Here is a 16491-nt window from a genome sequence, read left to right as displayed (position 1 = left end):
ACACGAGTAGCCAACTTTGTATGTCAGAAAAGACGCCATTCTTCAAAGGTCCTCTTTAATGTCACCACACTAGATTCACACACTCAGTATAATTAATATTATAATTAATTTAATCCATCATTATTGTAATTCTAATTAGTGCATCTACTACGGGTTAAGCCTCTTCTGTCTTAAAAAAACTAGTGCCAAATCTGTTTTGAACTTTAATCAAGGTTCCTTTAACACACCACAGCTATGTGCTATGCCAGGGGTGTCCAATCTTTTTCCACTGAGGGTCATACACGGAAAAATTTAAGCATGCGGGGGCCATTTTGATATTTTTCATTTTCAAACCTTAACAAAATAGATGGATTTTTTTTTTTTTAACCTTTAGGGCTCCCGGGGACTATAAAGGGTCTCAGTCATTAAACTGTTAAAAATAAGTCAAATTAATGTTATTATTTTTTATTTAACGCTTACAGTAAATCTCTATATCAACTTGAAGTTGATATAAAGTAAAAAAAAAAAAAGGTTTTCTGTCAAAGACAACTTTGTTTTTTATAGTAAAACTGAAATATGCAGTATTAAGTAATTAGAGCCTTAAAAGATCAATAATGCAGGACACCATTGATTTTAATTCTTTAATATTTTTGAGTAATCACAGTGAAAAGTTAAATAAAATCCTACTAAATATTTTTGGGATCCAAAAGGTCCACCACTCATAAAGTGATACATTTTTATTAGTTTTGTTTTACTTTTAACACTTAAACTACGAGATCAACTTCAGATATATCTGTCGATTTTACATTTGAACTATTATTTTGTTTGTTTTATGCTCTTTTGTCAATTAAAACTTCGATGTTTTTAATATGGCAACCACACAATATATGCTATATTTTTTCCACATAAAACATTTTAAAGTGATATTTTTAAAGTAATAATTCATTATAACATAGATTTTTAGTCTTTTTTTTTTTTTTTAGCAATGGCAAAAAAAAGAAAAATAAAGACAAAAGAAAAAAAACAGCCTGCATGGCAGCTTTGTGTCAACATTGCAACTTTTTCTTGTTAGATTTCACCTCATTCCACTTTTTTTAAATGTTTTTTTAAGTTTTTGCAATACTATCAATTTTGCAATTTTTGCAGAATGTTCGGGCCGCAAATGGCCCCTGGGCCGCACTTTGGACACCCCTGTGCTATGCGATGCAAACATTGTCCGACGTCACAAACAGATTTACCATATTTTTACCTTTCTTCTATCCCGTCATCATGGTTCCTAAGTGTTGCTCCTGTGTGTGAATGCATGAATGTGAGAGTTGATGATGTGATGACAGTTAAGTGTTCATGCTGGGTTTTCTGCTAACAGAAGGAATGATCCATTCCTGACTTTACAAGGAGGTGCAGGTTGTGTCACACATTCCTAATTTGACTCCCAACAACTTTATTATTCATTTTGACAGCAACATTGATCGTATCTGAACGTCATATTTTATAACTGACTGATTTAAATCTAAGAATTATTTTTTCTAATCTTTCCAAAGCCCTGGCCAAGAGTCGAGTATAAAGATATAAGGCCAACTAAACAACAGGAACCGTGACTGCTGCCAAGGACGTGTGCGGCCCTGCTCGGATGCATGCAATTGCTGTTGTTTTGACGTTATTATTTCTGACGAAATAAATCAAAATAATATCTGTGTATATATATATATATATATATATATATATTTATATAGGTTTAATCATACTCCAGCTCATAAACTACAATAAAAACATGCTTTTATTGTGCGGCCTTATTCGACACACTTTGCTGTTCCATTCCTGCAGCAGCGTAAAAGCCTCCCACAATTCTTGCGGGTGGAGCAGCACCATGTTGCACAACAGGGCATTTTTGCACTTCGAAATACAAACGAGGAAGTGCCGCAAACGCATGGCATAAGCTCAACGTTAGACTCTGATGTTGATGTTTTAAACAATATGGTTGAAATCTCAGTAAAGGCCAGGGTGGAAAGGTGTAGGAATTGCCATTTAGTCAGTAGATAAAGCAATGACATTTGCCGGATGCATAATAAAATGTTGAAGATGCCCCACGGGACACATTGGGGTCATCTACAACCGTTATATTTGCATTTTTTATGACTTCAGTGACATGGTCAGTGCAGGGCCAGGCCTGCTAGTGATCAAGAAGAGTTACTGTCCCATTTCATGTTATTTAGTCTTGTACTTATATTGTATTGGCTTTGAAATAGCAATAAAAGTAATCTTTTTTAAACCACATCATGACAAGCTGAGCGGATTTCTGGGGATTTTCCATGATATATAGATGACTACCGTTGCTGCAGCAGGGAATTAATTCTGCAGCATGTGCCACATTGCCAGTTGTTCTTATAGCGAATCCAAGGGTTGAAAGTTTGTTTTCCTGGCAGAAGGTCTGTGTAGATCGAAAACGAGTTCATGGATATACAGTAAGTCCAAAGGCAACATGGAGACTGCAGTGCAGCTATCCTACACCCGTCAAACTGTGGACTGAAGCCTTAGGCAATTGCAATATAGGGTGATTGATCTGCTTTTATATCAGCAGATGCTACACGGTCATTAAACAACACAGTCAGTTAAAATAATATTCACATTAAGATATTCACCATTAAGACTTAAAAAACAGCTGCAATTTGTTGAAACCAACAGCCTATTAGAGTTGCGCGATATATTTACACGATACAAATAATACACATCTGGCCACGATAACGCATGTTGATGACACATTCGAGATGAGTGCCGCATATTTGACAACGACAAGCGAACAAACGCAATGTAACGTCCTCGCTAGCGGCTAATCTCCTTCCAGATTGCAGCAAAGCCACCTCTAAGACAGCAATCCTCGCCTTCATGGTGGCAAATAAAAACGTTTTCTTACAAGTACTATTATCACTGGAGGACAAAAACTTGCTAAACATGCTACACTGCACACTGTAGGAGGATTTGCTAACTGCAAGCTAGAGCTCTTGAATGTACACGAAGGTGGGCAGATCGATACAAATATTATCAGTAACGATACCAAGTGCAGTGACAGTGTATGGTTGATAATACAGTGGTTGGATCAATATTTTTTAGTATCAAAACAATCAATAAGTCTCTGTACACAGGAGGAGTTTAAGTGCAGAAAGCAAAGAATATAAATCAGAGCCAATAGTAGGAAATTATATCAATATTGTATTATGATATTATAATATATATTATAATATTTATTTTGTTGTATTTGTGATCAAAAATGTAATCATTCGATGATCTTAAAAAATTTGAAAATAAATAATACGCAATATGTTACTGTAGCCGCCAAATTAGGATCCTTTGTAACCCATTTTAAAATTGTTCTATTATCATTCACATAACAAATAATATATGGTGATACATGCCGTTATAACAAGAGGCTGCAACATGTCCAATATAGTTTTTAGACCATATTGCCCATCCCAAGCACAACCTATACTTCTGTCTTCAATTTCCATACTATTGCCTCTCTCCTTTCTTTAGCTGTATGAAGGATGAATAATAGGCATCATTGGATTAATTAAATTATACACATCATTGCCAGTGCAGCTAGCAGTAACGGTCTCACTCCATTAAAGCGTTCTCTGGTTGAGGTTTCCTCCAGCAAAAGTGGAATCAGCGGCCGGCCTAAGAAATTCAATAGGGATTCCTCGTCATAATGTATCTACTTTCTGACTACCCTCCAGGGCCCAGTTGGTTTACCAGGACGAGCAGGGATGCCGGGTGAAGATGGAAAAATGGTGAGGGAGTTGACATTAATCCAGTCTTTGAATGTAGTTGTTCACACTGGATGTCTCCTACAGGGACAGAAAGGGAGTATGGGACCTCCCGGGCCTTTAGGCTATAGAGGAGAAACTGTATGTATTGATAATAAATACATATTATAATTCATACAGCCACTGTTAAATGCTGATGCTGTCTTTACAGGGCCAACCTGGCAGAGATGGAAAGGATGGACCTCCTGGGCAACTTGGTCAAAAGGTCCTGTTTATTTATACAGTGCACAGATTAATAAGAGATGAAAAGGCTGTTTGGCAAAGTGTGTGTTCCTCGAAGACTTTTATGTTCCCAAAAGTTAAGTCATTGAGATTTGGCAGCTATTGATGTAGTCCTCCAGATCTGGCAAGAACTTTTCTCCAAGTTAGTGCCAGTTTACAATTGTAAATAATCTAAAATCAAACCATATGACTCAATGAGGTCAATTGGATGTAAACTGGTTCATCTTTAGTGTCAGAACCGTCCAACTCCAAGTTAATACTTGTGTGCAAATGCTTTTTGTGTGTCTCCTTTAGGCATGGTTCATCAGCTGTTATTCATCAACATTTTTTCTTCCATTGTAGGGAGAAACTGGGGCCAGTGGTATCCCTGGTGCTGATGGAAGGGCCGGGCGTCCAGTGAGTCATTACTGCAGCTTTTGCGGTTTTGTGGGATATTCTTTTCATTTACCGTAGCACAGGGATTCCCAAACTTATTCAGCTCATGACCAAAATACATAATATATTGCAGGGCTATTAAACTAAACTTTTTGGGGGGACATATTTGGGCCGGACTTCTCCCTTCACTATTGTTAGATGCGTGCTTCGTAGTGGAGGTCTTGACCTAATAAGGCAGACGACAGCAGGCAGCTTGCAGGTTAATGAGTATTTAATGTCCAAAAATCCAAAATCCAATGTAGAGTGCAACAGGGATATGCACATGACAAACACAGGGAAACTGTGCATAAAAAACCCCAGAACAACCAAGAAATGCAAAAACAAGAAGTCAAAAATGATACTAACCGTGAAAGTTCCTCCAACAACCCCCAGGAAATGAAGACAGCACTAAAAAGCAGTGTTACGCTAGTGCAGGGAAAATACAACCAGAACATGAACTGGGACAAAATAAGAGCACAAGAAAGGAAGTGAACCAAAAACACAAGAAAAACACCCAAAAACTAAACCAAGAATGGCCTGGCCTAACAGATCGTAACAATTATTCTTATTTTTTAATATTCCGAAGAACCAGCGTCCTCACCAGTAGACAATTCATTTTGGTCTATTTGTTATGTCAGAATTACAGGAGCGCTCTGCAGTTTTTAAGGGCCTTCTGTAAAAAATATAGTCAAAAATGATCTATGACAGCACTGTTGGGTTTTTGAAAAATCTGCCTCAAAAATCTCAGTTCTTTGCAAGAACTTGCGGGCCACCAGTTGAATAGCCCAAATTATATCAAAGAGAGGACCTAAAACGGAACCTTGTGGAACACCATTATTACAACTAAGGAAGTTGAACATATGACTACTGACTGCATCTGAAGTAAACAAGCTACAGAAACACCTTTGTTACATACGTTTGTAAATCATGTTATGAAAAAACAAATTGTAACTGTCAAAAGGGGACTCAAAGGGGTGCCTTGTGGAACGCCTCAGTTATGTAAATCACAAGTTTGGACCCCAGTCTTTTATGTTTGCTGGCGAGGTGACAATGTCAATGCAAAGATGCAAATGCCAATGTGTTTACAATGGCCCAAGTTCCTTTATACAACAGGAGCACTGTAGGGTTTTTAGGAATTTGCTACAAAAATGTTTGTCCCCCAAGTTGTGAACTGAACTCATGGGGCTGCAATGCTGTCATTCCCAGGCCGGATTTGCCACCCCCCAGCCATCACATGAATAGCCCAGCCTCTAGGTCTGGGGTGTCAAACTCATTTTAGCTTAGAAGCCACATGGAGGAAAATATATCCCCAAATCGGCCAGACTGGCAAAATCATGGCATGGTAACTTAAAAATAAAGACAACTTCAAATGTTTTTCTTTGTTTAAAAATAGACCAAGAACATTCTGCTCAAATCATAAGGTTTTTTCTTTACACTTACATGTTGCAGTTAATATTATTCTATCTTCATTTGTCGTTATATGTGATAATGTTCATCAGTGAAATAGTTTTAAAATGCTCCCATTGGTGTTCATTTTTAATCTATCAGAAGATAAAATTAACAATAATATCAAATTACAGGATGTTATTAATGTAATTTACTAATTTTCCTCAACTGATGTACTAACATCATGTGGTTTATTCTGTACATATGTAGCATCATCTACAACAAAACTTGGGAATTTGGATTAATTTAATTAATCACGCATGAAGTTAGAAGGGGATACATATTATTTCTCCATATTTATGTGCGCCCAAAAAATGTGCCCCCCGTCATAAGGACAACTCGAAATGTACAGATTATTAAAATAATTTTTTGTGTATAAATGTCACAGGTTACATTTGCAACAACAACATTGACAATCAAAGCATGAACGTGATAATCCACATTTTGTATCATTACTATCACTAATAAGCAGCGTAAGTACTTCGTATGTCTTGGCTCTAGATTAACACGGCACATAGCACATTTCGCGGGCCGGATAAAACCTGTTTGCGGGCCTTACGTTTGACACACCTGCTCTAGGTGCTAAAATAGAATCTTCAAAGTCTTATCCGGGCGGATGTTTGCTCACTTAACAAAAAAAATTATGTGAATAAACATTTCCAAGGACATAAAAACCTGCGATGGACATTTCTGTCTGTAACGTTTACTATACCGTAGCTGATAACATAGCCAAGAGTGCTAATGCCATCAAAGCTCTCGCCATGGTTCAGTTGAGAATGTATTGGTAATAGTTTACTGCAGGGATAATTGTTTAACGTGGTTTGACAGCAGCGGGTTAACAGATGAGTACAGAGAGTAACCCTGACGATGTAAAAAAGTAGGGGTATTTCCCCCGTAAAGTATCCCAGGATAACCTTGTTACGTAAGGCAGAGAAGGAAGGTCTCTCATCGAAAGCCATGGAATGACTAATCGAGGGAAAACTGCGCTGCTTTGGCAAGTCTGTTTTAGGAAGAAAGTGTTTCAACTGGGCCACAATCCCCCGGCTCATGATTAGAAGTCTTGTCCAAAGTCTAGCATGGGTCTATAGAACATGACTCAGTTGCTCCACAGGGCTAGAGGCCATTTCCCCCCCGACTTACACATGAACAAAGAGGCCATCCACCGAGATAAATGTAGTCTTGATTTAACTCAATCAATGTCCGACACACAGGGAATTCTTCACTTTCACGCCACCATGGACCTGCGTGGTCTGTCAAGACGTCTTCTCCGTCTGACTGACAGATCTGATCATTGTCTTTAAACCTGTCAAATATAGCTTTTATGTTATAGCTTCTTTGTCAAGGGCTTCTTAAGCATCTGGAAGACTTTATCTGGGTAGAGAACAACAACAACAAAAATCTTCTCTCCAGGGCTTGTGGTAGTGCTACACACCACAACATTGTTTAGTGTGTTTTTATTGCTCTTATATTCTGCCATTGTTTTTTTTATCCCAAGTGAATTGATTTGCTTCTTGCAAGAAGCAGCACATTCTGCACATAAATCATTGCATTATATCATTCTGTTGTATTTTTAGGGGCATAGCACCAAATTCAGGACACCATACACACATTTAGCATGTTTACATGCACTAAAAACTAAATATTGCATGAATTTGGTTCAAACAATACTTTTAAAACACTTGTAAAAACCTTAATTTTCCATTAGCCAGAATACAAATTTAGACAGTCATAATTATTCATTCAAATATTTTTATACATTTGTCAGGTTTTCCTTTTACTTCAGAGTGAAAACTCGAGATTGTCTGATACACATATGATTATCAAAAGGGAAACTTGTACATAACTTTTTCCTATGCTGCTACAAAAATATTTATTATATTTTTATCTTTCTTCTATCACTTCATTCTTGTTCTTAAATGTTGGTGCTGTGTGTGAGTGCTTAAAGGTGAACTTTGATGACGTCTGAGTCAAGGGAAGTGTTCAAAGTTAGGTTTGCGCTATCCAGGTGGAACAAACCATTTCTCATTTTTGATAGTGGATGTAGGTAGTCTTAGACATTATTAATTTGATTCAAGCAACCTTATTATATCGAGAAAATATATATAGACTATAACCACATATATCAGGTAGAGGTAGAGGTTGAGCTGAGCCATGATTTTATGGCAGTTTTAAAATTTAGTAGGGAAGTTCGAATTTGAAGGTCTGTTGGTAGTGCATTCCACTGTGTGGTGGCAAAATAGTAAAATGCATTTTTTCCCATGAGAGTCTTAAATTTGTCATTCATAAATACAGTCATCTAATTAAATGATTTCCCCATGTATTAATTAGGGTATACCCGGTTCACCAGGGATGGCAGGTTTAATCGGACTAAAAGTAAGTCTCAATTTAAACAAGCTATTAAATACCTTTTTTTAATATCATGTTTAACAAATGTTCTCTTCTATTAAGGGAGAGGCGGGATTTCCTGGATCAAGAGGCCCCCAAGGATCAGACGGACCACCAGTGCGCATTTGATTAAAATCTTCACTATGTCTGAACCCTTCTCCAACATGGATGTTTTCAATCTTCTACAGGGGGAGATGGGCCCACCCGGTTCGCCTGGCTTGAATGGGCAAATGGGCCCAAAGGTATCCATTATTTTTTACATTGTTAAACCTAAATGTCAACTGTATGTGTGCATATGTACAATGCCAGTTGTTTTCATAATTCTAAAGTTAAACCCACATTTGTGGCCGCTGCAGTTCAACAGGAAACCCGTTAGATCAAATTAAACGTCAAGTAATGTACTTAAATCTAATACATGTTTGCATCAGGGGAATTTAATTACACTCACTTACTGTAACTGCCCAGGTCAATAATTCTTGTTGTAAAGCGGGAGTTAAAAAGTTCCTGAAATAAGTCTTAATAAATGTCAACATTATTCATTGATAACCACATGTACATTTTGTAAATATCTAAATTAAGTACACCAACATGAAGGGTCACATGGGAAGAAATTAAATAAATACATACATTTTAAGATAATTACTTAAACATGTCATTCATTGATTATAATAGGAATCAAATGCATAAATGTGTTATTAAAGGTGTTTAAAAACGTAATTAAATTAAAATTAAGGTATTTGATGTAAATGTACTTTTAGTTATTTCTATAATTAATTATTACAATATTTCATTAAGTATTTAATGATTGATTTCTTCGTTATAGGGTTTTGATTTAATTAATTATTTCACAAGTCAATTAATTGTTTATGATGTAATGCAGGGGTCCCCAAACTTTTTGACCCGGGGATATATATCCCTCGCGCACTAATTGACTGAAAGAGCACACACTTGCTGCGGCGTGAGTGCGATGATGTCACGTTATCGATGGGAAAATGCATTTTTAGATAATATGATTTGCCTGAGCGGCTAGGAGACACCGAGAGTAACAAGCGGTAGAAAATGGATTAGAAAGGACAGATTTTAAAAAATAATAATAAAAAAACATATATATATATATATATATTTTTCTTTTAACTTGGGACTTCCTGCAAGCCATATTTTGGATGCTCGTGGGCCGTATCCGGCCCGCGGGCCGTAGTTTGGGGACCCCTGATGTAATGATTTATTTTGTTCTTTTGAAGCACTTCCTGGATTATTTTATCGTCAAATTTAGCTGTAACAGTCAGTGGGCGGATCCTAACACCTGATTGTTCACTTGTCTGTGGACAATCGCCCTCAGTAGCAGAGAAGTGCCTATTGCTATTTCAAAGTGCAGAAATAACTCAGACAACTTCAATAAATTCCTCTACTTTGGCTGCTTCATGCTCTTGTTAAGCAGGTCTTGCTTCCACATACTCCACTCTGTCTAAAATATCTACCACTAACTCCCGAAAAAGTACGAGTACCGTAATTTCCGGACTATAAGCCGCACCTGACTATAAGCCGCACCAGCTAAATTTAGGGGAAAATACAGATTGCTCCATATATAAGCCGCACCCGACTATAAGCCGCAGGGTTTTGATGTGTAATTACCGTAGTATATAGGGGTTCCTGCTACCACGGAGGGGATTGTCGGGACAGAGATGACTGCATTTATTAACAATAAATCTTTCAATCATTCAATCAAACTTTCACATCTTTGACATGGCGAACAGCATTCGTGCAGAGTACAAATAATACAACGGTGCAAAGTAATACAAAGTGCTCGCCTGTACGTTATCAAAATAACCAGCCTACCGGTATTTGAAAAGTCAGTCTTTAATCATTTTGTCATCGTCTTCCTCCTGCGTACTAAAACCACCGAAATCCTCTTCGTCGGTGTCGGAGAAGAACAGGCCGTAAATAAGCCGCACCCTTGTATAAGCCGCAGGGACCAGAACGAGGGGAAAAAGTAGCGGCTTATAGTCCGGAAATTACGGTATATCCTTCTTTGCCGCCTTGTTTTGAAAGACTTCCAAAAGTCCAGGCTTCAAACTAACTCAATCATTGGACTAGAGTTGTGTTAGCCCCACCCATTACTTTAATGGGTGAGTTTGACAGATTAATACATTCATGAAGCACTGACACAAATGTTCATTCAATAATTAATTAAATTATGAAATAATTAAATAAATCATGAAATCAATAGTTAATTAAATGATTAATTTAAATTTTAAATACATTTACTTTTTACATTAAATAAATTGATGACACATAATTACACATTTATGTATTTACTTCCAGTTATATTTACTTAATGACACATTTAAGTAATTATTTAAAGATGTATTTATGTATTTTGGTTTGTCCCATTTGACCCTCCACATACCAAAACTGTCACAGTATGATATACTATTTTATTGTTTATTGTCTATGCTATAGTAAAGCCTAATGGGGATTCCACAATAAAACAATCATTTAAATAATAAAAAGTGTACTCAATGATACAATGTGGTTATGCTATCTCTACCTTTGTTTTTGAAGGGGATTAAGGGTGAACATGGAAGTCCGGGTAAACAAGGGACACCAGGTTCTATGGTACGTTATGTGAACATTTGTGCTGTTTTCTCATAGTGACTTCATTGTGCATTGAATTATTGTATTTCCACAGCAATTACACTAAATGCGTGTTTCTTTTTTAATGTCATGTCTTTTAAAGGGCACGCCAGGAGAGCCAGGACAAGCGGGTCAGCCAGGGCACCAAGGTGTGCCCGGCCTGATGGGAAGCAAGGTAGGCACATGTACTTGTGTTACAAAAGTAATATGTAACGTCACATGTCTTACATGTCTTTTGAAAGTACTTTTGTGTATTTTCTATTAGGGAGAAAGGGGTAATGCAGGTGAAAGAGGAGAAATGGTAAGACTGTGTGAAAAAGACATCTATTATCCCTTATTATAGGTAATGGGTGTATCCTTCTATAGTGTCAAACTTTACCACAGTACAATGATTTAGAGGTTTGCGAGCACACCGCCAGCTTTTAGTCAAAATGAGTGCATTTTATGATAATTGTGTTTTGAATTACTAATAGCCAAAACTTGGTTTGGCATTAGCAGCAGAACACGTCAACAGAAAAGCTTATTCAGCCACCCAATGAATTAAATAATTGAGTATGATTGTTGTGCAGTGCACAAACTGTACAGCATATCCACGGGAATCAAGCCGTATTTTGTTTTTATTTACGATGCATTAAAAAAAACAAACGAGTTAACTCATGTGATTAATCACACAAAAATGATCAATATCATCAATATACGTAGATTAATGCTCCTTTACCTAAATGGCGGATGGTTACATGAAAGGCTAAGGGTTTTTATACGGTCAGTGCAAAAATGAGTGTGAGACTCCAACTGGTGTGCTTGTTGGCAAAGTCCACTTCAAAATTAACCCTTACTGGACTTTAGAAAAAACTTGTCTATGGATGTTCTCATTCATCTCGGTCATTTTGTTCTCAGGGCATTCAATCGATCGCAGCCTGACTGTTTGGTCTGGAACCAATTTGCCGATCATCAAAGTAGGCTTCCTCAGTTCATGCTCATAGACTTAGATGGTCAGATTGAGTCTTGGACTACGATTGGTCTAGTCTAGTAGCTGGTACCAACACCCCAACTATTTATACTTCAACACCAGGAGGATGTGCCTGGGCAAGGATAGTTCCGCCCTATCGTAGTGAGAAAAACAACTGTTGAGATGCAAAGCAGCAATCTTCCAGTCAATGCCAGACAGTCTTTAAAGTGGAATTTCCCCTCGTTAGCATTGAAGTATTGTGTGGCAAAACGATCGTTGTGGAAGGACCACTATCAGCCCAAAATAGTCGGAATCACCCACGTTGGCACTCCATTCGGTTGTAAACAAATGGCACAAAGGAGCATCTGTGACCCAAATGTTTCTTACTCTTGTTATTTGCTGGAGGCTAAACGGCAAACCCTTTTAGGAATGTTTGAAAGGACAGTGTTGTAAGTGGAAGATAGGTGGTGTCGCAGACCCCCTTGTCTGTTCAGGGAGGTTTTTTCAATCTAGACAAAGATGGCGTCCCTCACTCCTCTTTCGTACCATCCGTCCTCCCTGTCCAGAATCTGTACATTTTTGTTTTCAAAGGAGTGCTGTTTCTCCTTGAAGTGTTGATAGACACTTGAGTTTTGGCCTGAAGAGTTTGCCCGTCTATGCTGTACATACAGAGGTTGTTTTGTTTAGTGCTTTCTTCATTACATTGGCCAGCATACATCAAATTGTTTTGTGTGTGTGGGGTGTCTCAGATAGACCTGATAGATGTGGAATGAACTCAGACACTAAGAATTTTTAACCAAAACAACATCCGAGTACACTTGAAACCAGGCAACATCCACAAAAACAATCTGGTGTATGCTGTCCAATGTAATGATGAATGCGATGATTCATGTATTGGGGAAACAAAACAACCATTAAGCACAGCTTAGATGGGTAAACTCTTCAGGCCAAGACCCAGCTGTCTACCTGCACCTCAGGGAGAAACAGCACTCCTTTGAGAACAAAAAATGTCCAGATTTTGGACAGGGAGGACGGATGGTACGACAGAGGAGTGAGGGAAGCCATTTACGTCAAAATTTAAAAACCATCCCTGAACATAAGAGGTGGTCTGCGACACTACCTATCTTCCACATACAACACTGTCATTTCAACCATTCCTAAAAGTCTCTGCAATTTAGCCTCCAACAAATAACAGTATTTAGAACATTCTGGTCACAGATGATCCTTTTTGTGCCATTTGTTTACAACTGAATGGAATGCTAACATGGGTGATTGCGACTGAAATTGGGCAGATAGTGGTCATTTCACAGCGATCGTTTTGCCACACAATACCTCAAAGCTAATGAGGGGAAATTGCACTTTGATGACTGTCTTTGGCATTGACAGTATGACTGCTCTTTTGCATCTCAACAGTTGTTTTTCTCATTACGATAGGGTGAAACCATCCTTGCCCAGGCACACCCTTCTGGTATTGGAGTATAAATATTTGGGGTTTTGACACCACCCGCTAGAATAGATCAGACCAATCTAAGTCTTTGAGCATGAACTGATAAAGCCTACTTGGATGAGAGGCAAAATGTCTTCTAAGACAAACCAACCAGTCCAATTGCGATCAACTGAGTGCACTGAGAATTAAGTAAGACTGTTGCCAAGTTTTGAGCAAACAATTGTCGTGCATTCAAGTAAAACACTTAAAAGTATTTATTTTATGACATTCTGATAATAAAATTGCATTTGTGTCAAAATTATGCAGTCTTAGCCTGTGATTGATCATAGATAATCTAAATTTAAGTGTGATTCATGTGGTTAAATTATTAATCATTGGACAGCACTAAAATAACTGAAGCTGGATAATATCCGTTCCTATTTACTTTCCAACTATATTTTCAACATTTAAGAAAGGTTCAATCTACTATACTATACCACATTTTTCTTGGATGAAAAAAAACATGTTTTTGGACTTAACACTTTCAAAATACTCAAAATCTGTGTGCTCTATTTTTGAAAATGATGTTCCTGTGTTTTACATTGTTCTAAAGGGAATACAAGGAGAAAAAGGGCAACATGGCAAACCCGGGAACCATGTAAGTTGATCCTTTTTTGTATCTATCTATTCAATATACTTTTGTTAAAAAAATGCTTACATAAATTCTTGTAGGTCACTGATTCTCAAACATTGGTACGTGTGCCACAAGTGGTAGACAGACTCAATCTAGTGGTATGCCAAACAATTAAAAAATTAGAGTACAATGTTTTATTTTCCTATATTCAAACACGGTGTTACTGTTGTAACTGTGTGCAATGTTACAGTGGCCACAAATATCAAATATTGTATATTAGTTAAAAAAGAAACCTCTGCCTGTTTTTTTTATGAATACTTAGGCCTACTATGCTACTGTATTTTAATGTTGGTCAGTATGGTGGTACTTGGAGAGCCAAGTGTTTTCTGAGGTGGTACTTGGTGAAACATTTTTAAGAACCTCTGTTGTAGGTGATACCTCCTTAGTTTATTATGCTATAGCAGTTTATAGTAATTGTATATGTATTTGGTGGGTTGTTTTTATTATCCCACCATGTGAAACATCATTTTGGTCTATTTCAGTGCTTTTCAATTATTTTCTGTTAAAGACGAAAACCGCCACGACTATAAATAGTAACATTTGTCTATAAAACTGTTATACGTACACCTCTGCATAACATTGTAGCCTTATTCAAATTAAAGAAAAAAATAAGTAAATATACTGTAGATCAATTTACAGCAAATAACTTTATTAACAGTGTTTCTTAGTCTGTTACAGAAAATATTTAAAATGTATCAATTTGCCTGAAATTAAAACAATAATTCATTTTTATACAATAAACATTTTAGACAAACTTGAACCATTTGATACTGAAAAATAAGATTAAATAAAAGAAAATGGATGGATGGATGGAAAATCAATAAATAACGATACATTCTAATTTATCAGCAACAATATTGAAAACATTTTAAACTAAAAATAAAACAATCTGTTTTATTTTATTTATTTTTTAATATCAAATGAGAAAATTCCCCCCTGGTCTATATTATAAGGTTACAATTTTCCATATTGCCACTAGGTGTCACTAGCCTTCCAGTAGGGAACCCAGGCTTGTTTTCATTATTTAACTGATCGTCTTATTGCCTCCTGTTGTTTATTTATATATATATATATATATATATATATATATATATATATATATATATATATATATATATATATATATATATATATATATATATATATATATTTATTTTTTTTTCAGATACTTTTGAGAATACAACCCTATTGAATATTTGCAGTTTATCCTGTATATAGTGCCATAGATAAAAACCATGGTACAAATGTAGTATTCTTACATTTTGAGGAGAACAAACAATAAATAAATAATCCTGTTAAAAAAAATTACCATGCATTTCAATCCATTCTCCTTTCTGTCTCTGTGAATAACTACTTGTGTGTTTTAGTTTCAGTTATGTATGTTAACTACACACAGCAGAAAGTTTCTTCTTGTGCTGCCGACTAAAATGAGCACAGCCAAGTCCAGTAATGTGAAATTTTTGCACATTCTTTTTAATGGACAGGGATCGCCGGGTCTGCAGGGCCAAAAGGGGGAGGTATGTGTACCTAATCCTTCTGGAAAAACATCCACCCAAGCTGACGTTCACTGCTAACATTGCCCTTGTGTTTTTGTTAGAAAGGGACAACAGGGGATTTGGGACAGAGAGGTCAAGAAGGTCAAATGGGACGGCCTGGACAGCCAGGTCAGACAGGTCAGCTGGGACCTCGAGGGCCTCAGGGGGATACGGGTCCTCCTGGCCAACCTGGACCTGCGGGAAGATCTGTAATGTTCCTTACAGGTTAACCTACTGTGTCTTGTTAATCTTTATGTTCATATTGTGATTTTTGTCATTACAGGCCAGTGCAATTTCTGACATGCACATTCGTCAAGTTTGCAGAGAAATTCTTCAGGGTGAGTTTTTTTTATGGCGACCTGCAATTATTTCAACACGTTGAAAAATACAGCCCACGGGGGTTCCCCCTATGGGTTGAACTAAAAAAAGCTTTGAAAGCTATCCTGATTAAAGATTAAAGATTAAAGTACCAATGATTGTCACACACACACTAGATGTGGTGAAATTTGTCCTCTGCATGTACGTACAATTAAGAAATATAAGTTTTAGAATCATGAGACCAATTGTCAATAACTTGTGGAGAACAGGTTTGGTTGTCAGACTTTTACTTTAGTGCAGGGCATACTTGCCAACCCTCCCGATTTTACCGGGAGACTCCTGAATTTCAGTGCCTTTCCCGAAAATCTCCAGGGGCAACCATTCTCCCGAATTTCTCCTGATTTCCACCCGGACAACATTATTGGGGGCGTGCCTCAAAGGCACTGCCTTTAGCGTCCTCTACAACCTGTCGTCACGTCCGCTTTTCCTCCATACAAACAGCGTGCCGGCCCAGTCACATAATATATGCGGCTTTTACACACACACAAGTGAATGCAAGGCATACTTGATCAACAGCCATACAGGTCACACTGAGGGTGGCCTTATAAACAACTTTAACACTGTTACAAATATGCGCCACACTGTGAACCCACACCAAACAAGAATGA

At 37.2% G+C, this 16491-nt stretch overlaps 1 protein-coding gene across 1 annotated transcript in view; it reads left to right on the top strand.

Moving 5' to 3' along the window:
* The window catches only part of LOC133643340 (collagen alpha-1(XXI) chain-like), a 53341-nt gene that overhangs the window by 23569 nt on the left and 13281 nt on the right, over window positions 1–16491 (top strand). The window contains exons 9-22 of the mRNA XM_062037827.1: window positions 3711–3764; window positions 3828–3881; window positions 3952–4005; window positions 4365–4418; window positions 8211–8255; window positions 8331–8384; window positions 8456–8509; window positions 10830–10883; window positions 11005–11076; window positions 11167–11202; window positions 13890–13934; window positions 15455–15487; window positions 15568–15714; window positions 15789–15843. Coding sequence (XP_061893811.1) covers window positions 3711–3764; window positions 3828–3881; window positions 3952–4005; window positions 4365–4418; window positions 8211–8255; window positions 8331–8384; window positions 8456–8509; window positions 10830–10883; window positions 11005–11076; window positions 11167–11202; window positions 13890–13934; window positions 15455–15487; window positions 15568–15714; window positions 15789–15843 — 811 coding nt within the window. The remainder of the gene's footprint in view (window positions 1–3710; window positions 3765–3827; window positions 3882–3951; window positions 4006–4364; window positions 4419–8210; window positions 8256–8330; window positions 8385–8455; window positions 8510–10829; window positions 10884–11004; window positions 11077–11166; window positions 11203–13889; window positions 13935–15454; window positions 15488–15567; window positions 15715–15788; window positions 15844–16491) is intronic.

This window comes from Entelurus aequoreus, linkage group LG26, assembly GCF_033978785.1.
Source record: "Entelurus aequoreus isolate RoL-2023_Sb linkage group LG26, RoL_Eaeq_v1.1, whole genome shotgun sequence".
NCBI lineage: Eukaryota > Metazoa > Chordata > Actinopteri > Syngnathiformes > Syngnathidae > Entelurus > Entelurus aequoreus.
This window is presented reverse-complemented; position numbering and strand designations above follow the sequence as displayed.